At 43.3% G+C, this 22220-nt stretch overlaps 1 protein-coding gene across 5 annotated transcripts; it reads left to right on the forward strand.

Moving 5' to 3' along the window:
* Nucleotides 1-105: 105 nt before the first annotated feature.
* phactr4b (phosphatase and actin regulator 4b) lies at nucleotides 106-21989 on the forward strand. 5 transcript variants are annotated; one of them, XM_079561439.1, is made up of 16 exons: nucleotides 106-331; nucleotides 4888-4994; nucleotides 5241-5288; nucleotides 12247-12411; nucleotides 12514-12594; nucleotides 13048-13524; nucleotides 15784-16122; nucleotides 17072-17203; nucleotides 18044-18539; nucleotides 18778-19052; nucleotides 19127-19292; nucleotides 19445-19500; nucleotides 19704-19765; nucleotides 19838-19975; nucleotides 20532-20608; nucleotides 20714-21988. In XM_079561439.1, exons 3-16 carry the CDS (start codon nucleotides 5276-5278, stop codon nucleotides 20727-20729), a joined length of 2493 nt encoding a protein of 830 aa, XP_079417565.1. In that variant the 5' UTR covers nucleotides 106-331; nucleotides 4888-4994; nucleotides 5241-5275; the 3' UTR covers nucleotides 20730-21988. The 5 variants fall into 5 exon arrangements, with proteins under 5 accessions (XP_079417565.1, XP_079417566.1, XP_079417567.1 ...); XM_079561440.1 differs by lacking the exon at nucleotides 106-331 and adding an exon at nucleotides 1223-1378; XM_079561441.1 differs by lacking the exon at nucleotides 106-331 and adding an exon at nucleotides 2106-2261.
* Nucleotides 21990-22220: the final 231 nt, after the last annotated feature.

Consider the following 22220-nt stretch of genomic DNA (forward strand, 5'->3'; position numbering starts at 1 on the left):
CTCCCGCTCCGCACCACAGAACTGTATACTCCGCACACGCCCCTTTGTGAATGGATGTTCTCGCAATGTCTAGTGGGTAATAGAGTCTTTCCGGTGGTGACAAAGGCGTATTTGCAACGCCCCCATACAAACTACGGGGTGCCCAAAAAACTACCGGTACCAAGATGCCCGGCCCCGGACGTTTTCCCATCAATGCGTAAAATGTTTGGACCGCAGCCTTGGAAGTGTGAAGAGCCGGGAAAGATGAGGAACATGACCTGATGCACCTTGTTTCACAGATCCCAGTGAATCCCGTGGAGGAGCACACGGACGGGGCTGAGTCATGGCAGCGGTAATGTGAGATGCAGAAACTATATGAATGCTCGGAGATGAATTGTCGACTTTACAATGCGGCGCGCTCCGACGCTCAGACGTAAAGAAATGCATTTGCGTGCGCGCTATTGCCGCGGCTTGGTCTGAACTGCAGTCTGAAGCGTGAGAGTCTTTTATATATTCAATCAGTATTTAACCACGGATGCTCTGCAGAGGAGCCATGCGCAACAATGGATGCAGATGCGGAGTGGCCAACATGTTTGCGGATGTGAGTTGGACAGTGCGCCGCGTGCATCCCTCAAGGTCTGCACATCCGCTCCCGTTAGTGAGGATGACTCTCAGTTGGCTTTTGCGTCCACTCCGTTACCTCCACTGGATTAATGTATCTAAACGAAACATGCCCTTTTGTGTCCGTAATGGGCTACAGTGAACGCCTGTGTGAGAGAGGTGGCTGTTGCATCCCAGAAGAAGGACTGGAGGAAAAATGATTTCAAAGTAAAACGTCCCTGCGCGCGCGGACTCCCTTGATTATAATAGGAACACTTGGCCATAGCGCGGTAATAACATTTATTATAGAGGGCTCTAGAGAACAATAACATTATTGTCTTATTACTAGTCTTTTATTGTTGTTATTATTATTATTATTATTATTATTATTATTAGTAGTAGTAGTAGTAGTAGTAGTAGTAGTAGTAGTAGTAGTAGTAGTAGTAGTTAGTAGCAGCAGCAGCAGCATCAGTTTTGTTATTATTAGTAGGCCTATTATTATGCAGCCTGTGTGATGATCGCACATCAGTCATTGTTTGTTTGTGGTGGGCTCCTTTATTATGTCTGTAGTGCTTTAAAGCTACAGCAGTTTGTAATGTCTGTGCAGTCATTTGAGTTTTATCCTGAAACGAGCTTCCGGATGTGGCTTTGTTGTGGTCTGATGGTCGGTGCGCCTCCATTCACCGGAGCATCTCCCGTTCACTGGCGCGAGTTCCGCTGCCCGATGTCGACGCACGGTCTCGGACAAACCTCTGCCTCGTTTGTCGCTGGCCTTCGGTGCAGGGTTACAACTGCTCAGGTATCTCTGATTTGTCCTTGGGATCCAAAGCGGTTGGAGGCTCTTTACTTAGAAATCAGCTCGTCAAATTAGCCTCTACATGGGTTGATTGGTAAAGAAGATGGAAGACTATGCCAAACAGTCTTCTGTAAAGAATATAAGCTTCCTGTTGGTTAAATTCAGTGTTTTGTTTATTGAGTAGCTCAGTCACCTGCTCAGTGCATATTACATGTGTACAATTGTGTGCTCTCAAATGAGAATTCAGTATTGCATTGTATAATGTGGTGTTCTGCTTCTTTACAGCTTCCACTCTCTTGTCCTCACTTGTTTGACCGTGGCTTCTTTTTACCAGCTTATGTTGATCCTCTGTGGAGAAATGCCAGTTTCATGGATGTGTTCTGCTTGTTCTCTGATTGGAAGCGCATCTTAAATGGCCCATTAGGAGCAGAGCGTGATGGTAAAGCTGTCATTTGGGCCTGATTGATTTTTGTTAGACCTCATACAGTTGTAACAGTGCAGGACTGTGAGCCTAATGTCTGCCCTCACTGACTCCTGTCCACTGTTGGAGAGCTCTGTCAGCCTCAGTGATGATGGTCAGCTTCCTTTAGTCTAGTGTGAATATGCATTACTCAGAACTGGTGACTAATACTGAAGTCTGTGCTGCGAATAGGGAACATTAAGAGAGAAAAGTTCTGAAAGAAGGATCATTTTTTGGGCCTCTTGTAAAAATTGGGCCACCGCGAGTCCCAGTGGTGAGCAGTTCTTTTCTGGGACAGGCTCGCTGATGACGCTCACCCGTCCCGGATAGGAATAGTCACCCATCTACTTTGTGCCGAGGTGTAGTGTACGCTCCGACACAGGCTGCGCTACATCTGGCGTCTTTCAGGGCATCGGAATAACCTTTGTGAGTACACTCCATTAATGTTGGGTTATTGTTATTGAAAAAAAAAAAGGAAATGTAGGTTGACAAAAGCGCACGCCCCAAAGTCTGTGCCCAAAGTGGAGCGTAGTTCAAAAGATGATAAAAATAAACTCTACCTGCTTCTGCCATTTCCGCTCCTGTTGTAATCGAATCAGGTTTAGTAGAGTGGGCAGAAGAGGGTGTGTGTGCGCTGTGCTCCATAAAAGAAATGCAGAGACAGTCGGGGCGTCTTTGCTTGGCGACCTTTAATCGCTGCTCTTACATTCCTGGTAGGCACCGCTGTTCCCGATGACTGCATTTGTGGGACACGGGCACAAAACTGATGACCTCCAACTTCATTTGGTAACGGATGTGGGTCCATAATTGTGACTGACCGCATTGCCGACGCTTGATTATAGCTGGTGGTGAGGATGCTGTATGTTTTGTTTTTGTTTTTTCCTTTAGTTTGACGTATTTAAATGTTCCTCTCTTACTCCTCTTTGGCACTTCTTCTCCTCTCCCAAAAGCTTTGTCACAGACTGAGTGACAGAATCCGCAGTGAACATGGACAGTGTGAATTGTCAGTTTCATCTAAAGTGATGAGAGGGTTAATATTTCAAAAAAAGGAACTAGGCCATCTTCAACATCCTTTTATTCACATCACACTTTGAGGCTGGCTGGGATTGTGATCAAACGAGTCACTGTACAATATTTGGGTTCAGATTCTCTCCGCTCAATGCAGTCGTTTGTAGACAGTGTACCACATTTAACATCAAGCTGTACCATTTTCGCCTTTGTGTCTCTGCCTCCGCCCTCACCGGTTTGTATCAGTTCCTACTTTTAGACACCAAAGATAGTTTCAGCTCTGGATGGAGTAAAACGCTTTCCAGTTTCCACTCGATTATTTTGAGTCACGAGGCCAGAGCGCGGGAGTCTTCTACAACCACAGATGCATCTGTCTCCTCTCTGCTGTGTTCCGAACGGCTAGACCAGTTTTAGGAACAAATCTGTCCAGTGTTAAGTGTTATGTCTATGACTTGTTTTCAGTGACAATTAGTTGTTATTCTAGCTTCTTCTTTTGGAAGGGAAGTGCACCAGTGGCCCTGCTTGTTAATTGTCAAGAGAGGAACCAAGGACTGGCTTTGCAAACAATACAAAGCACAACTGTACAATGTGACAGAGTATTTCGAGAAGGATTTCTATTGAACATAGAATCATTTAAAACCTGTGATTTGCCATGTGAAGAAGAAGAAGACCACTTACAATAGTTTGTTAGCTCGTCAACAGTTTGCTGTTGGTTTAGAGATTTGTCATAAACATTTATTACTTGTTAGTTGTTAAGCGCTGCACATCATTATTGTACTGCATCATCTAGACCAGGGGTAGGCAACGTCAGGCCCGGGGGCCAAATCCAGCCCTCCAGCACAGCACCTCTGGCCCTCGAGATGATTTTGAGAAACATTATTACACAAATCAGGGAGTACTTTTAACATTTTTAGAGTTAAAGAATAATCGTTTTAAGGAAGAAATTACGTAAATCTACTTTAATTAACGGATTAAATCAAAGGTTTGAGTAGATTTGGTCTGGTCTTAGACGAGATAAAACTTCTAGTAATAGTTTTTCTCTTAATTCAGATAATTTTGTGTCATTTCAAGTGAAAAACAATTATTTGTCTAATTTCAAATGGGTTTTATTCTTGTTCAATTTGTATCTTCAACATAGAAGAACTTTAATTCAAGCAGTTTTAAGTCATTTATCTCATTTAAGATGGTCATTTTTCCAGTGTTGAGCTTTACTTTGGGCTAATAATCATCGGCTTCGGCCCTCGGTCTATTTACAATAAAGAAAATCGTCCCTCCGCCAAGAAAAGTTGCCTACCCCTGATCTAGTCAGTGTAATCCATAATGTGTCGACATTGATGTTTACAAAATTGTGAGTGCAAATTGTGCCAAAGTATTCATACTTAAACTACCATTGAATTTATTTATTTATGGACATATTATATTTTTAATAGTACATTTTATTGGAGGATTAGCCCCATGAGATGAATCATCTTGTTTTCAAGGGGCTCCTCAGGATCATATCCAAAACAGTACAACAAAACCATAAAACTGTTGGAGTTGGTGCTTTTTCTAGTTTGTGGGCAAAAAGTTGTCTTAAAATGGATGTATCCAATATCAAAAGTTGGACAAGCTCTGACTTAACAAATGTTTGCTCAAAATTAATGAAATATTATTGCTGCTCGACATCATGTGGTGTCCAATGATTCATCTCATGGGGCTAATCCTCCAATAAAATATACTATTAAAAATATAATATGTGTGGTGTTTAGAATCATATCTAGTAAAACTTTACATTTACATTCTGCCAAATGTTGAAAGTACATATATTCCAATGGCTTAGTGTGTAATTCTTACTTATAAGCAACCATTATTTTTATTTGATTTGATTTATGACACTCTTATTTTATCTCTGTAAATCTCACTTTTCTTCACAATAGTAACCTCTTAGAGTGTGTAATAACCTACTGTGAGCCTCTTTATTGTTTTGATGCTGTGAGGTCTCATCATATGTAGATATCGTTTACCCTGTGACCTATGCTGATACAACCCTGTCTGTTGTCCACAGGGGTTAGAGATGGGTGGAGCTGACTTCTTCACCATGTTGGAGACCTGAGAAAGAGTCCCACTTCTTCTGCTCAGGACAGAATCACACCACCCATGACTTGCAACAACGTATGTTTGTACGACGCCCTTGTTTGTGCGGCCGAAGTCAGAGCATTATATCAAATGTCATATGTGAAATATACAGTATGTGTTTGGCTATTTTACTCTTTTATAGTTATATCACTTTTAATTTCAATTGATTTTTGGAGGACTTTACAGAATTTATATATTTATATATTTATATATTTACACTAGAAACGTAACAAAAGTATTGCTCATCTATCAATGGTGATACAGTTTTGTCTCTTTTTCCAGGATCCAGATCGGATTGGTGTGCTTCAAATTCTGTAATGGAAAATCGTGGTGAGTTGCTCTTTGTGGTTTGTTAAGTGCAGTGTGAATGCAGTGGATCCACTCATTTAGCTGTACATCCAGTGTTTATGAGGCCCGCGCACATTTTATGGCCCGCTCCGGAGAACAGCCATACATCTTCTAACCCCAACGCCTGACAGTTCCCCCCGCACTCAGTGGGTTTGCAGGATTTTCTGTGAATGTGTTTGTGAAGAGTGCAACTCACAAGCTCTGGTCCCAGTAAAGAAGAGCCTTGCTTTTGCAGGAGCAGTGTTTGTATTCGTCAACTTCCCATCAACTTTTTTAGTTGGTAAGGCCACAGCACTTCAAAAGTCAAACAAAAACGAAGTGAATAAGAAAAAGTATTGTTCAGGTGCTGGTATTGTAAAACAGATATTTAAGTGTTGAAAAAAAGTTATGTTACACTATCTTGGTAATATTAGTAGTACGCTGCTAAGACACCAAAACCACAGTAAAAATCACCAGTTAATCATTATGTGTATTTGAATCTACAAATGATCTAAAGAAACTAGAGTAATTGCAGCACGTCTGCATGGTTGTTGAATGTTGTGTTTTGGACGTGGTCCTTCTGCATATGTGCACCTCAGTCGGACGTGTTACCCAGGCCAGGCCAACAGGTTGTGGATTGGTGAAACGCAGTGGAAACTGGCACAGTGTGGAGCTGTATCTGGGAGAGAACAGGAATACCATTAAACAATGTAGCATCGTCTTTTTCATTTTTACATATATATATATATATATATATATATATATAAAAAAAAAAAAAAAAACTCTTCCTCACCCTCCGCGGGCGGTCTCTCTTTTTCCTCCTGCTCGGGTCCTCTACCAGAGGCCTGGGAGCTTGAGGGTTCTGCGCAGTATCTTTGCTGTTCCTAGAACTGCACTTTTCTGGACCGAGATGTCTGATGTATTTCCTGGGATCTGCTGGAGCCACTCCTCCAGTTTGGGGGTCACTGCCCCGAGTGCCCCAACGACCACGGGCACCACTGATGCCTTCACCCTCCAGGTTTTCTCCAGCTCTTCTCTGAGCCCCTGGTATTTCTCTAGTTTCTCGTGTTCCTTTTTCCTGATGTTGAAGTCGCTTGGTATTGCTATGTCGACCACAATGGCTTTCCCCTGCTCTTTGTCCACCACCACAATGTCCGGTTGGTTCGCCATTACCATTTTGTCCGTCTGTATCTGGAAGTCCCACAGGATCTTGGCTCGGTCATTCTCGACCACCTTTGGAGGTGTTTCCCACTTTGACCTTGGGGTTTCCAGCCCATATTCTGCACAGATGTTCCTGTACACTATACCAGCCACTTGGTTATGGCGCTCCATGTAAGCTTTCCCTGCCAGCATCTTACACCCTGCAGTTATGTGCTGGATTGTCTCATTGGCCTCTTTGCACAGTCTACACCTGGGGTCTTGTCTGGTGTGGTAGATCTGGGCCTCTATTGCTCTGGTGCTCAAGGCCTGCTCCTGTGCAGCCATGATGAGTGCCTCTGTGCTGTCCTTTAGTCCGGCTCTGTCTAGCCATTGGTAGGATTTCTGTATATCCGCCACTTCAGTTATGTTTCGGTGGTACATGCCGTGTAGGGGCTTGTCCTCCCATGACGGGACCTCCAGCACCTCATCTTCTGTTCCCCATTGTCTGAGACATTCACTGAGCACGTCATCTGTCGGAGCCTTGTCCTTGATGTACTTATGGATCTTGGATGTTTCATCCTGGATAGTGGCTCTCACACTCACTAGTCCTCGGCCTCCTTCCTTACGGCTAGCGTACAGTCTCAGAGTGCTGGATTTGGGGTGGAACCCTCCGTGCATGGTTAGGAGCTTTCGCGTCTTAACATCTGTGGTCTGTATCTCATCCTTTGGCCAGCTTATTATTCCTGCAGGGTATCTGATTACTGGTAGGGCGTAGCTGTTTATTGCCCGGGACTTGTTCTTGCCATTGAGCTGGCTTCTTAGGACCTGCCTTACTCGTTGGAGGTATTTGGCCGTAGCCGCTTTCCTTGTCACCTCTTCGTTGTGGAGAGGCAGGTTATTGGCCGATAGTTGGATGGGACTGTACCCTTTGAGGGATCCTTCAGGATCAGGATTGTGCGCCCTTCGGTTAACCATTCAGGGTGATTCCCATCCCTCAGCAGCTGGTTCATTTGTGCTGCCAAGCGCTCATGGAGAGCCGTGAGTTTCTTAAGCCAGTAGGCGTGTATCATGTCAGGGCCTGGTGCTGTCCAATTTTTCATACCTGAGGCTCTTTCTTGGACGTCTGCCACTGTGATGGTAACTGGATTCTGTTCAGGGAGGTTGCTGTGGTCCTCTCTCAGAGCCACCAGCCACTGTGCATCACTGTTGTGTGCTGCCTCCTTCTCCCATATGCCTTTCCAGTACTGTTCAGTTTCCAGCCTTGGTGGGTCTGCTCTGTTATTGTTACCCTGCCACTGAGCGTACACTTTCGCTGGTTGAGTTGCGAACAGACGATTTACTCGTCTGGCTTCGTTGTCTCTCGTGTACCTCTTTAGGCGGCTGGCCAAGGCTTGGAGCCTTTGTTTGGCAGTTTCCAATGCTTCAGGTATGGGCATCTGGCTGTACCTTTTGGGTACTTGCTTTTTCATTGCACCTTTCAAGGCCTCTGTCAATTGACTCACTTCCCTCCGTGCTGCCTTGATGTTATCCTCCAGCCTTCTTTTCCATGGTGGGTATTTCATCTCATGGTTGCTCTTACGATAGCCAAGCGTCTCTAGGATCACTGCTGCTGTGGAGTATATCAGCTCATTGGTTTCAGTGATGGTTGATGTAGGAATTGCTCTCAGAGCTGCATTCACATCTTCTAGGAGACTTTCTGACAGTACTTCTCTTAGCCTCTGTAATTGGCTTCGGGGTTGCCTGCTGGACATTTTTGCCATGATCTTATTTTTCAGGTCAGTCGCTGCCTCGTTCAGCGTGATTGCGCTTATTGGGGCTTCGTACCCAATCTCCATTGGGAGGGCTGGTGTTAACTCCCCTCTGACCTGGTGTCCTGGCTCCCCGTTGCCGAAGCATTGGTGTTGTACCTCGTCAATCTCAAGTTGTGATAGCAGTTGCCGTTTGTGGATGTTGGAACACTGAGCTACTAGTTGTTTCGCCGTGAGTTTGGACTGTGGGTTTCGAAGTAACCATTTCTCCCACATCCTCTGCATGTAGCCCCTCTGGCTAGGGTTACTGGAGTAGTAGCATTCCATCAGAGCCCTGTTCTCGCATCTCTCCCATTTCCGCCTTGTTCCAGTAGCCCATTTTACATCGAGGTGCTCTGGTTCCCCAGCACCTGACGCAGACCTTGTTTGGCCGGGCGACGTCTGAGCCGGCATGTCATTCATTTCATTGTCTCTCATCATTGTATGAGGTAGGCAGTAGCGTGAAGGGTCTTGCCTAAGGACCCACACTGGCAGCCCATTTCCCCAACGGGGATTCGAACCGGGGTCTACTGTGTGCAAGTCGGGTGACTTACCACTTGAGCTAGCCAGCCGCATCATATATATATATATATATATATATATATATATATATATATATATATATATATATATATATATATATATATATATATATATATATATATATATATATATATATATATATATATATATATATATATATATATATATATATATATATAATACTTTATTGTCCCCGTAGGGAAATTTGTCCTCTGCGTTTGAGAAGGAATGGCTTTTGTTTAGGCAACATTTCAGTGTCTTAACCTTCCAATTTTGTAGCCGTCAATATGTTCTGACAGTGTAGACTGTTTTATCTATTTGACCGATTTTTTTGTTGGTCATTCTATTGTGTTTTTGTACTCACTAATTGTGGTTATTTGTCATACTGTAAATGTATTTCCTTTAGGAATAGTAAACATCTTAGAGGGAGGAGGGGGTGTGTTAGGGGAGTCCTGTGCTGAGATTGCGTGAGGGAGGGATCAGAGCTGATGCTGACAACACCGGGGCAGGCTGTGAGGAAAGTATAGCTGCTACACACTACAGTCTGGAGCTGATTCTACCTCTACACTAGCTGATAGAGAGCAGTCTGAACCAGGACAGGTAGAGGCCCCTCTGGGGCTTAGACCATGGGGCAAAGTCTGTACGTGGAGACCTTACCTCAGGACGCTCATGAGCACAACAACCGTCAGGGTGAGTTCTGTGTGTGGCAGAATGTGGCACTATTGTGTCTGTATCTTAAAGAATAGTTTGAATGTGTTGTCATTAGTTTTATGGGATACTATCACAGTACATTAAGACAATGGCAAAGACATCGTTCTACCGAAAGCCACTGGTCTGATTATAACCTCTGTGTGCTGTAAATGAAGCGGATTACATTTCATAAGCTGCCCCGGTATTGCGTAGTGTTATAATAAGGATGAAGGTATTTCCCAAGCTGCAGCTCTATGGGCACTTATGCAACAGATCAGTCTCCTAAAAGTGCTGGCTCACCTGACCGGCTCGGTCACTAGTCTCTGAGTCATGAGGTTGTGAGGGTCTGGCCACCGGGGGCTCTGTGATAGACTGATGGGCGGGGCTTAAGGAGCTACATCATTGGCTCAGGCACCCTGTGTTTCCTCTTCACTCTGAGTTGTCTTGGCCTGGCTCCTGATTGTTACAGATTTCTCTGAATCTGTGCGACTCTCAAACCTTTTTTTCACACAAGTAACAGCTGGACCAGCACCAGTATTGTGACGACTTCAGCTAAATCATGACTGGACTGAATCACTAAACTAGGACAAAACCAGATCTAAACCATGACTAAACAAGGACAATGGCAAACAGAAACAAGACTGATGCAAAAATAGAGTAGGACTATCAGGGAGTACCACAAGAAGAAGCCAGTGTAGAAAGATTAGTGTTCTATATATTGTTGCCATATCAGCAAAATGCTTTTTTTTAATATCAATGCTGTTTCCACAAGCTGGCCAGTGTGAGAGGAAGAGGTTGCCTTTGTTGTTGGCCTCAGAAACAGGGTGGAGTGCCGTTTCCTCCCTGTGTTTCACCCCCCATAACTCCTCCGCTCTTTCTCTTTGTAGCCTTTCCTCTCATTTCCAGTCCCGAGTCTAGTGCGATAGCGTAGTGTCCACACAGTCCAGATTCTTTCTCACCACAGAGGAAACGATGGCTGTTTGGATTTTTTTTTTAAATTTTTAGGGAAAATCATGAACAAAGTCGTCAATGTGAAAAGGAAGTTGGATGTTCTTAACTTTTTAAAATGTGGATTTACTGAGCAGCAGAACAGAAAGGATTCTGCCCCAACAATATTGTGATATAGTGGTCTGTGCGTTCATCATCGTTGCAGGAGTGGAGTGAGCACAGTTTGCATTTCTCTTGCTCCACTGGCTTCAGCTGAGGCTCGGTGTCAGTGCTCTTCTGGCAGGCGGCTGTGTAAACCTCTGTCCTGGACGCTGCTCTCAGCAACGTCTGATCTGAGGATTATGTCAAATGGATTTTTGTTGTTGTTCAAAGCTGAACTTTCTTTGGTGCAGCCTGGGGGAGTGTGGATGACCAAATGAAGTAGTTTTGTGATCATCCAATGTTCTTTCCCTATCATGGCTTGCTGTTGCAAGGGCCACCTCCGTGGAAGTTGGACCCCTAGCTCTCTTCTTCAAGGTAGAGCTAGTGTGCTTTTCTTTTACTTTGCCATGTTGACGTTGCACTTGTGTTGGTGTAATGTTGATCAATTAAAATGAGTAGATGATAGAAACACAAGTCTTAAGACTGAAGTTGTTTAAACAATATGCTTGCTATGGGTTTGATCTTTCCCATGCCAGCAGGTTTGTCCTTCAACTGCAGAAATTTGGTGTTCGTTTATCCAGTGTCAGCAGTGGCAGACATACTGCTGAAGTGTCCCTTTGCAGGAAACTACTGTGTGGCTGCCAGCTCTCCAGTGCTTGAACTACTCTGTGTCTAAAATATAAAAGCATTTAATCCTTTTGAGTGCTTAACATTGTTTTTGCTATTTCTTTGTCCTTTACTGAACTCAAAAGGTGTTTCTGTATCAGACCTGAATGTCGTGGGAATGAGACTTCAGGGCGCTCCTGTCGCTGACACATCCTGTGTGTGCGCAGAACTGGATGTTTCCAACTTGAGCCAATTCCACTAAATATTATGTCTGCTGAAAGAGCAGGTGCTGCGATGTAAGAGGCCGTCTCAGCCGAGTGTCAGTCACACATGTCGTGACGACATGAATGCTCTGCTGAAGAGCTTATAAAACATCTAAAAACAGAGGCTTGGAGTTTACTTTCTAATTCCAATGTATTTTTAAAATATATTCTGATCTTACTTGAGAGAAAAAAAAAAACTCTTTCCTCTGTGCGTAGATTGTCACAAAAGATTCACGTTGACATAAAAAATAGATGCAGTTTATGTTTCATGTGCTTTATTCTTCAAAATGATTTCCTTTTGTTTCTTGTAATCATCATCTTTGAGTTGTTTGGACTCAAACAACTCAAAGATGTCATTAAGATGTTGTTGGACATTTTCACTAGATAATTTCACTTTGTTTCTGACTCGTTTCAATACATTTAGTCGTTATTTGAGATTCATTTTTTTGCCCGTGTAAAAAGTTCACCTTTCAACTGACTTCTGCATTTGTGTCGTGGTGCCATGCTAGAGGCAGTCACGTATGCCTTTTCGCTGTAGAGGTAGTGCAGGCTGGACGCCTGATAAAACCGGGCCAAGGAATGCAAGCACTTGACAGAGAAATTCTGGCTACATGCCAGATTTAGAGCTCTATTAACAGTGGATGTGTGGAGGAGTCCATGAGCTACTAGCATCCCACTGCCAAAGCACACTCTGTCCCTGCAAACTAAACAACAGCAAAAGATAACGACTGCTGTAATGCCCTTTACAAAGGAAACTGACAATGATCCCAACTCACACAGAAACTTTAACTGTTGTGGTGTTGCTATTGTAAGGTAATGATATAATCCACTGTGTTTTTATAGATGATGATGTTGAGCAGTACCACAGCACTATGGTGGGAGAGGGGGGCAACACAGGGGACAGTACCCCAAAACGCAAGACCAAGTTCTCAACTCTGGGCAAGATCTTCAAGCCCTGGAAGTGGCGCAAGAAGAAAAGCAGTGACAAGTTCCAAGAAACATCAGAAGGTTTTTTTTCTGACTTTCAGTCTGTTTTATGCATGAAGGGTTTTCTCAAAAAAACTGCACTGCACTGAAATGACACCTGTCATTTGTCTTTATTGTTGACAGAGCTGGAGAGGAAGATGTCTACGAGGCGTACGAGGCAGGAGCTCATAGAGCAGGGGGTGCTGAAGGAAGTCCCGGACAATGGTATGGAGGTACATGTGATTCATCTGACAACACAGCCCAACAGTATTTGTGTCTGTCGCCTTGAGGCGTTCACTCCCACTCATCATATTATCACTGTCGCATTGTACACAAGGTGTCTGTTTAAAAATGTTTAAAAAGTGAAATTCACTCTTTAACTTGGCTGTTTTGTGAGGGATCACAATATTCATATGTAAAATGGCATTAGCTCTGTAGCACCTTAGATTAGTGGAACAAACTGTGCCTTGCAGCAAAACTGTCTCGAGAGAGTTCTGTGTGAACTGACCCCACTGCTGCACAAGCTGTTTCTTTACAGCAAACTCCCAGCTTATGTTACTGCTCAAAATCACAAGTATGACTGCTACGATCTCACTAATAATGATATTTAGACACATTAAAAATCATTGATATTAAAGAGTCTTTGGGTCCGGTAGTAAGTCTGTTTCTGCCTCACAGATCCTGGTGTGGATTCACAGAGTGTGAAGCAGCCCAGTGTGAAGAACGGGCACACTCTGCCGGTGAGCACAGGAGTCAGTACGGGGCCTGTCCGAGGAGGCAGGAGTCCAAACAGCCAGGGCAGGCTTCCCCCAGACTCGGACTTCAGGAGTGGCCCGACCTGGCTCCATCAGGCGGAGGAGCGCATGAATGTGGGTTGCCGCCCCTCTGGACTGCATGAGGACACTCGAAGAGGGGGTGGAGTGGGGGCTCGCACACACGGAGATGGAGACTGGAAACCTAATGTTGTCTGGCAGGGACAGATTCACGGTCCAAAGGAAGAGGGCCGACGTATGGGGCGCCTGCATCCTGAGAGTGAGCAGAAGAGGCCTGGACTCCAAAAAGTCCCATCGGAGGACTGCAGGAGACAGCGTGAGGTGGACTGGAAACCAACACTCCCTCGGCATGCTTCTGCTGAAGAGGGCAGGACCCGTAGAGGTGAGTCACTGCCAGTTTGCATAATTTGTCTTCCACCTGCAACTTTCCACCCACATAAAAGAAATGGGATTTGAAACCCTGTTGAATTAAAGCTAGCAATATTTTTGCACATTGAAGCTGTCACTGCTCTTACTCTTGTCCTGACAGATATAGCCAGGCTTCTATAGATCCCAGGGGTCCTGTTCCAGCAAAGTTCTTATTGAGGAGCATGAGGGAATAGCTCGTCCTCTCCTCTCCTCATTACTGTAGCACCATCACTACACCCTTTATTGCCCCAAACGCTAACACTTCATCTATGATAATTGATGAAAGGCTCAAAGGATTTAATGGTAAAATGACAATAGATGTATCTTTTGCTGTATGGAACTTTTTACTCCCACTAATCAACACATGAGACAAAAGATTCTCTTTCCCCTATATATATATACTGTATGCAGTGGGAGGAAAATGTATGTGAACCCTTTGGAATTTCTCACATTTCTGCCTAAATTGCTCATAAAATGCGGTCTGATTTTTATCAAAACCACGGTTAGAAAAATAGTCTTAACGAAGACAGTTTGGCTTCACTGTTGCTTCACTTCCAAGGAGTTGAGTATTCTGGGCCACAGCGCAGAATACTCAAGGAGGTAAAAAAGAACCCTAGAGTGTCAGCTAAAGACTTGCATAAATTACTGGCACATGCCAACATCTCTGTTGACCAAGAAGAGGTTCATGGGAAATACCACGGAAGAAGCCATTGCTGTGTAAAAACACATTGCTGCCCATTTGAAGTTTGTGAAAGAGCACCTGGATGCTCCACAGCACCACTGGAGCAATATTCTGTGGTTTGATGAACCCAAAGTTGAATAGTTTGGGAGGAACACACAACGTCATGGGTGGAGGAAAAATGGAACAGCACAACAACATCAAAACCATTATGTGTGGGGCTGCTTTGTTACCTTAGTGCCTGGACAACTTTCTATCATCAAAAAATGAACTCACAAGTTAATCAACATATTTTTGCGGAAAAGCTTGAGGCCATCTGTCCAACAGCTGAAGCTCAACAGAGGATGAGTGCTGTAACAAGACAATCCCCAAAGCACAAAAGCCAAACAACTTCAGAAGGTTTTCAGAAGAATGAAATAGGCATCCTGGAATGGCCCAGTCAAAGTCCTGACCTAAACCTGATTAAGATGCTGTGACATGACCTTAACAAAGCTATTCACACCAGACATCCCTGAAATCCCACTGAACTCCAGCAGTTTTGTAAAGAGGAGAGATCCAATATTCATCCTGCACGTCTAATCTGCAGTTACAGGAAATGGCTGGATGAAGTTATTGCTGCCAAAGCATTGAATCCAAGGGTTCACTTACTCATTCATTCATTGGGCGGCACGGTAGCGCAGCGGTTAGCGCTCATGCCTTTCTGTGTGGAGTTTGCATGTTCTCCCCGTGTCTGCGTAGGTTTCCTCCGGGTACTCCGGTTTCCCCTACCACTAAAACATGTACAATAGATTCCCCTCTGGGGCCAGGACTCCCCTGAAAAAGAGATTCTTAATCTCAGTGGGACTATCCTGGTTAAATAAAGGTCAATAATAAATAAAAATAATCCACGCTGTCTTGCAAATGTTTACATGTTATGGCCAATAAAAATGTGATAACATGTAATTGTTTGGGTGGTTTTAGTAAAAGCAGTCTCTGTTCTCTCATTCTTGTGATTTTGATAAAGATCAGACCACATTTTATGACCAATTTAGGCAGAAATGAGGGAAATTCCAAAAGGTTCACATACATTTTCCTCCATATACATATATGTATATGGAGGGCAAGATGCTGATGGGGTTAACAACCCAGAAGGTTTTGATTTGAGGATGAGTGTTGAGGGAGACACATTCTGTTTATTCTTTGTATAATGTGGTGTTTATAAAAACACATTTCCCTACAGGTACAAATAATGCAACCTAACCCAGGGATCTGCAGCTTGTTTATGTTTACTGCAGAACTGTAGATGAGGCTTTTCTCGAATAAGTGAAAAACTTTTTCCTGTGCTCTACATTATATACCAGTGAAATTTAAGTTGAGTTGATTTGAAGGCAAGGCAACTTTATTTGTACCGCGCACAAGTCAACTCAACGCGCCTTTTGAAGGAGTGACTCTGCTACACAAAGAGAAAATTAAAAGTATATGATACATTTTTCAATGGCTCTTAACTCTTTAAGTGTACACGATGATGTATTTGAGCTTTATAAATTGTTTGCTCCACTTTCATCTTTTCTGTAGAATCAGAGAGCCCCTTTGTCGCAGACGCTGAATCTCATCGAGACCCTTTACGTGAACCTCCAAAACATTCAGTGATGTCACCTCCAAAATGGCTGCTGAGCTCCGCCCCTGAGCCTGGCAGTGAGGGTCTGCAGCTTACCCCGTCCAGTCCCAGTCCAGCCCAGTACTCCTCTCCAAACACTGCTCCAGCCTCCAAACCGGTTCGGTCCGTGTCGTCCGCCGGCGTCTCTGCCCAGCTCACTCCATCCTCAGCCCAATTTACCCCCTCGTCCCAGGGCATCAAGCAGCCTCCTGTGCCTCCCCCTAAACCTGTCAACAGGGGAAATGCTGCTATGCTAGGTGAGTGTTAAGTTTAGTGTTTTATATAATAGTTTACAGTGCATTCCTCTTCATCAACAAGAAGGAACTAAGAAAACCTGGACCACCCTTCTTTTAGTAAAGGCAACATTTAGAAGGTTCTGTCCCTGAACACTTAGAGGGTCATTTACAAAGCGTTTGCTCATGTGCAAAACAAGTAGCACGGGCAAAAGTAGATCAGCAGCCAAGTCATTTGCGCATATTTTGCTCATGCAGCAGTCTCTCTTTTACAGATCAGATTTAGGGCCCAAAACTGTAAAACAGGCCATTTCAAACACTAAATTAGGAGCAACATGATTGATTTCCAACTTGCACTCGCTATTTAGCACCAGTCTTGGTAAATGACCCCGAGTCTCAATATTTTGAGATATCGTCAGAGCTAATGATAAAGTCAATAAGAGCCAATGATAAGCTTTCAAATAAAATACTGATTTTGTTATGGCTCTAGTTTAGTTGTACATTTCTTTGTTTTCAGCTGTGAAGTCTTTTCCCAGTGGCAAAAACACAATGTACATTTATGAATCACTGCACAGACAGGACAGCTTAGCTACACACTTCCTGTTAATGATGTTTGTCTAACAGCTTGAGTGCTGATTCCCCAGTTAATTACTTATGATGCATGTGCTATTCCAGTACATTTTTACAGCTTTTTTGATATTGAGATAACAGGACTGCTGTGGCTCAGGGAATATTTGCACAGATGCATTTAGGCATCTATCTATTTTTTAAGAGCGCGTACGTATTTAGCATACTGTTCAAATTCCCTGTTTGATTATCCTCGGAAAGAGAAGTCATTTGACTACATTTATTTGTCATAGTAGAGCCAGCTATATCAGCATCATAAAGTCTGAGAGGCCATGTTTAGTGTTCAGAAGAGCTTTGAAAACTGGAGTCTGTGAAATAAGCTGAAGGATGGTCTCGTCCTTGTTAGTCTCCGCCTTGCAGGGGGGAGAGAATGCTCAGCTCCCTCTCTACTGGTCGTGTTGGAAGCGTGATTGCGACTATGACGTCTACCTGTCCCTGCCAGTGTACCTGTGCCGGCGGGCTGGGGGCGTGTGCTCAGGTAAAAACGCCCACTGGTCTGTGTCAGCAAGACGGCCATGTCTGGAATGCCAACGTCATGTTGCATCCTTCAGCTTCCAGCTACTTTCACTTGTAGTCATTTCACTTAACTGTTTGGCCTTTGCTTCTAGGGAACAGCATAAGAACCGCATGCAGAAAGGGTTAATGTTAGGTGCTTTGCCTTGAGGTCACGTTGGCATTTAATTAACTTTGGGCTATTGTACATCACAGAAGTGCATTTATAAACATGATTTGAAAAGTAATCCTAATCAGAATAACAGACTGAACGAGTTAAAGAGTTAATAATCATGTGTCAACAGAGTTTTAAGTTAGTTTAATGTTTTTGCCTTGTTGTTAAAGCACTACTTCTGATATTATACTGTTTGTTGCCTCTAACTGTGCTTCTTCAGTCAAACCTTTACAAAATTATGTTACATAAATGTGTCTGATCGACTGGAAGATGCTTTTGAGCTTTGAAGCAGCTTTTTCTCTGTGCACTCTATTGCACCCAGATGGGGGTGGTTTAGAGACTGGCACTTCGAGCATGCAAGCCTCTCTTTTGTCTCTGTGACCTGGGCACATGTTATGTATATATGCTTCTCCTTATTAATGTGCTCTCGTATCCAAGAGTCACATGTCGCTGAATGTATTCATTTATGCTCCGTCTATCATATAATTGTCATATTTATACTGGTAGCTAATTGTATTTACGTTGTCATATTATTGCATGTGAACGTGTCACAGAAACAAAAGCAGCCAAATGGCAGAAAAAGCAAACTTTGGGTTCTCAACTAAGTTTTGCAGAGTAATTGTTTTTAATAGATTTCATTTTTGCCTGTAGGTGACTATACACAAGCAACAGGAGGAAGTAGTCTAGTGCCTGCAAAGCCGTCTCCTCCAATGCCCCCTAAAAGGACCACTCCTGTCACCAAACGCATCACAGAAGACGGCTCAACTTCAGTGCATCCCATCAACCCCTCATCACTTTCAGTTGAGGACCGCAGCAACCTCCCCCTGGGCTTTCAGCTGCCCCCTCCTCCCCCCTCTCCCCCTCTCCCAGCGCACATACACCCCCATCATCTGCACCATCAGCACTCGTATCCCCATGCACTGCCTCAGCCCATCCCTCTGCTCTTTGACCCGCCCAGTCCTCCCAGTGAGTCGCCCCAGCGCCCAGCTCCTGTCCCACTGCACATCATGATACAGAGAGCCCTTTCCAGTCCAGGCCCAGCGCAGCCGCACCCAGACGGGGCACAACGTGCACATGCTCTTCTTTTTGAAACCCCTGAGTACCAAGGAGGTCGCCCTCTCCCAGTCAGCATCCAGCCACTTAAGCTGTGAGTCTAAGAGTTTCTTATACGTAGCTTGATATTAAAGCTTGACCTCAGCGTGCAGTACATATTGCAGGCTTGAAACCAGCTGCATTGCCTCCAGGGACGGTGTACACTGGTCTTTATATGAATGTGTGCTTGTGAGAGCAAATGAACGGATGTGGTGGTTGTTGTTGTGGCTGATGCAGAAAGTATGTTTTACATCATTACATTATAATTACTCGTTTTGCTTGTGCCTGGACAGATCTGAAGATGATTACTCAGAAGAGGAGGACGATGATGAGGAAGACGAGGAGTATGACGGTGAGATCCCGCAGCCAGAGTTGGAGCCCCGGAGTCGGCGGTGTTTGGTGGGAGATGCGGGTGTGTGCATGATCGCTGGTGAAAACAGCAGTGAAGAGGAGGAGGAGGAGGAGGAGGATGGACAGCAGGACATGGATGGAGACAGTGACTCTGATGGACCTGTATGTTATAAAGATGACGACTCAGACGAGGAGGACGAGGATGAACCTCCACTCAGTGAGTACAACTCATGTTACAGTGGATCTTGCAGGCCTCTGAACCCTGGAATGATTATTTTGTGTGTCTCTCAGGTGCATTAGCAAGCAGGGTCAAGAGGAAGGACACCTTGGCCCTAAAACTCAGCAGTCGCCCATGTGCCCCAGACAGGTTCCTTCAGGAGAGACACAACAACCTCACCTGGCAAAGCAGGGAGCAGTGGGAGGCCATTCGCACTCAGATTGGGACAGCCCTCACAAGGTTAAATGCTACTGGAAATAATAAATAAGAACTTTCTGACTTATAATAGAACATACAAAGAGTCCAGAGTCGATGTTTTTGTCCTACTTATTGGCTGACTGACAGCCTAATAAAACTGTTTAAAAATAGCGCTTTTTTTTTTTCTACTTCAGACGACTTAGCCAGAGACCCACTGCTGAAGAACTGGAGCAAAGAAATATTCTTCAACGTACGTATTTACCTTATATTAACCTTTTAAAGAAGTAGCTTTACTATATATTTTCATTCTCAATCTAAAAATCTTCGGATATTAATCTGTGAATGATTGTTGGGTGATGCGTTGTCTAAATTTAGAAAAGGATTTTAGCTCATAAGATCTGTCACCACACTGTTCTTTGTGGTCTAATTTTAATTTTTATGGGCAATTTTCAGCAAAAAATCAAGCTGACAGACAAGCTGAGGTTAGAGAGATCAAGCGGCGACTGACAAGAAAGGTAAGGCCTCTACTGCACTATTAAGATATTGCTGATTCATGTTACGTGTGACTCACATTTACATTATTCCAGTTGAGTGAAAGACCTACAGTTGCAGAACTGCAAGCAAGGAAAATCCTACGATTCCATGAATACGTGGAAGTGACGGATGCCCAAGACTATGACCGCAGAGCAGACAAGCCCTGGACCAAGCTGACACCTGCAGACAAGGTTCTTTCACTTTTGCATTGACTAAATACTACACTTAAGGCTAATAGCGCTTTACATTTTATTTTGCCCTTTTTTGCCCACCTGTTATTTATTGAGTTTGCAGGATTTTGTGGAGTAGTACTTAAGCTAAAAACAAACAGCATGGTGCGTGCTCCTAGTTGTAAACATTACAGTGGTGCTTACTGAAAGATGGCATGTGCTTAGTATCTCTTCCTTATGAAAACTTTGGGATGTTTGGAGTGTGTTAAAGTAAGAATGGGTGTGGATCACAGCTGATAGGTTTGCACGGCCACAGACAGGCGGGATATTATTCTCTTAACTTAACTACTCTTAACTTAGACAGAAGAGGGTTGTAAGTGAAACCCAAAAATGCACAGGGAGAAAAACTGATTTTAAGTAAAGTTGGGTCTGAAAACATTTTGTTCTTCTTCCAAAAGTGTAAACATATATGCCTTTGAAGTTTACAACAAACCTACGACCTTGAGTTTTCTATCTCCCTTTTCTATTTTTTTAGGTTGTATGGCTTTTGATCTTGTTTATTTTCTTTTTTTTTAAGGCTGCCATCCGAAAAGAGCTCAATGATTACAAAAGTACTGAAATGGAGGTACATGAAGAGAGCAGAATGTATACAAGGTACAACAAAATAGTCAGATATGTTTTTTCCACAAATAAAGCTTTTTTATGTATAGCTGTACACGATTGTTTTACACGTTAACAGTTTGTATGATGTTTCCCCAGGTTTCATCGGCCTTAAATTTCTCATCTCTTTGTGGAAAGCGCACAACTCGCTCAATGGCAGCAATCGTGTCTTTATTCGAGCAGATGATGAACACTGGCCTTCTGTGAAATTGGTCGAATTGGGCCTGAGAATGACTGAAGAACGCTTCTTGCTTCTGTCCATTGACCTTACACTACATTGCTTGTTTGAGATGGTGGGAGTGAATCAGATGCAGTACTCCTCCAGCAGGGGGAGCCACGTGCCAATGAATAGAAGTGGCAGAGGACTACAGGGCTTACTCTCACTCTGCCCTTTTGTGGTACCTCTCAGGGACAAGAATCACCATTGATGCAGCCTCATTCTGTGTTGCCTTTTTTGTACATGGAATTGCTAGCTCATTCTATTATGTAAGAACAATAGTAATAACAGCTTCTAATATGTTATGTAGTAATAACAAATAAGAGAAACAAACTGCTGCTTTGAAAGGGATAACCTGTGGAGAACAGAAACTGATTTAATCAGGAGAAGGATGAGACATCTCATGTGTTTTTTACAATGTGTACAGACTGATACTTGACATTGACACTAGGAAAGATTTACTTTTAAATATTATGTAAAGCACAAAAGTCATTTAATATTGATCTTTGGGACATAATATTAGTAGATTTTATCAAAGCCTTTGCTATTTGGCTTGCGTGTATTTATTATATTAACCGTGTTGTGAGGTCGCCATACCGACTCTAAAGGGGGATGGGTAGCCTACAATTAAGGCGGCTATTATTGTTTGTGTGCCAATTTGTATGATGAACTTTAGGATGCTGGTTCAATGCATGAGCCTACAGAATCCTGTCTCATTTCATCTGGATACTGTCAATTATTTAATATCCTTCCCTTTAAATGTCAATGCAATGCATTTTGCAATATGGTCAAATCAACATTTGTCAATATATATACTTGGGATATATGTAAAATGCTGTGAGTGTAGATCAGGGATTTAACTGAATTAGAAACCCTTAACAGGAAGTAAATTTTCTGAAACATTTTGAAATGGCAGTGTCTTTGTTCTATGTATGGCCAGTACAGGGTTGCTTAGGCTATAGATTAGGCCAAAGTGATACTTAAGCGTGCATTTTGTCTTTATTTAAAAGCAGGACAAGATTTAAATATTCAATAAAAATATTTTATAGGTTGGTATTTTTAAGCAAAAACCTTAGTTGTGCTTTAAAGACAAACTTCTGTATAGCTACTTTTCTTGAATGTTGAATTGTATGGAAAATACTTTTTTTTGTAAATAGTGAAAATAATTAAACTTATTTCTCTGTGTGTTGTTGTCATTGTTATTTATTTGGTCAGGACAGTGCGTGTCAATGAACACACAGAGGAAACATGCATGTAATCCATCCTGGCCTATTGTACATGTTTTAGTGGTAGAGGCAGGGACGTGCACAGATAGAGCCCAGGTGGTGCTCAAGCACCTGCCCCTTTGCCCTGTGCCCTTTAAGTGCCCTTCTCAAGACCTGTTTTTTT

Source organism: Gobius niger (assembly GCF_951799975.1).
Source record: "Gobius niger genome assembly, chromosome: 8".
In the NCBI taxonomy this organism is placed as follows: Eukaryota; Metazoa; Chordata; class Actinopteri; order Gobiiformes; family Gobiidae; genus Gobius; species Gobius niger.

Coding starts and splice junctions, on each gene's coding strand:
- phactr4b (XM_079561438.1), top strand. CDS start 10,849: ATGGCTTGCTGTTGCAAGGGCCACCTCCGTGGAAGTTGGACCCCTAGC. Junction 17,204..18,043: donor GGCTGGGGGCGTGTGCTCAG/GTAAAAACGCCC, acceptor TTTTGCCTGTAG/GTGACTATACACAAGCAACA. Junction 19,053..19,126: donor CGAGGATGAACCTCCACTCA/GTGAGTACAACT, acceptor TGTGTCTCTCAG/GTGCATTAGCAAGCAGGGTC.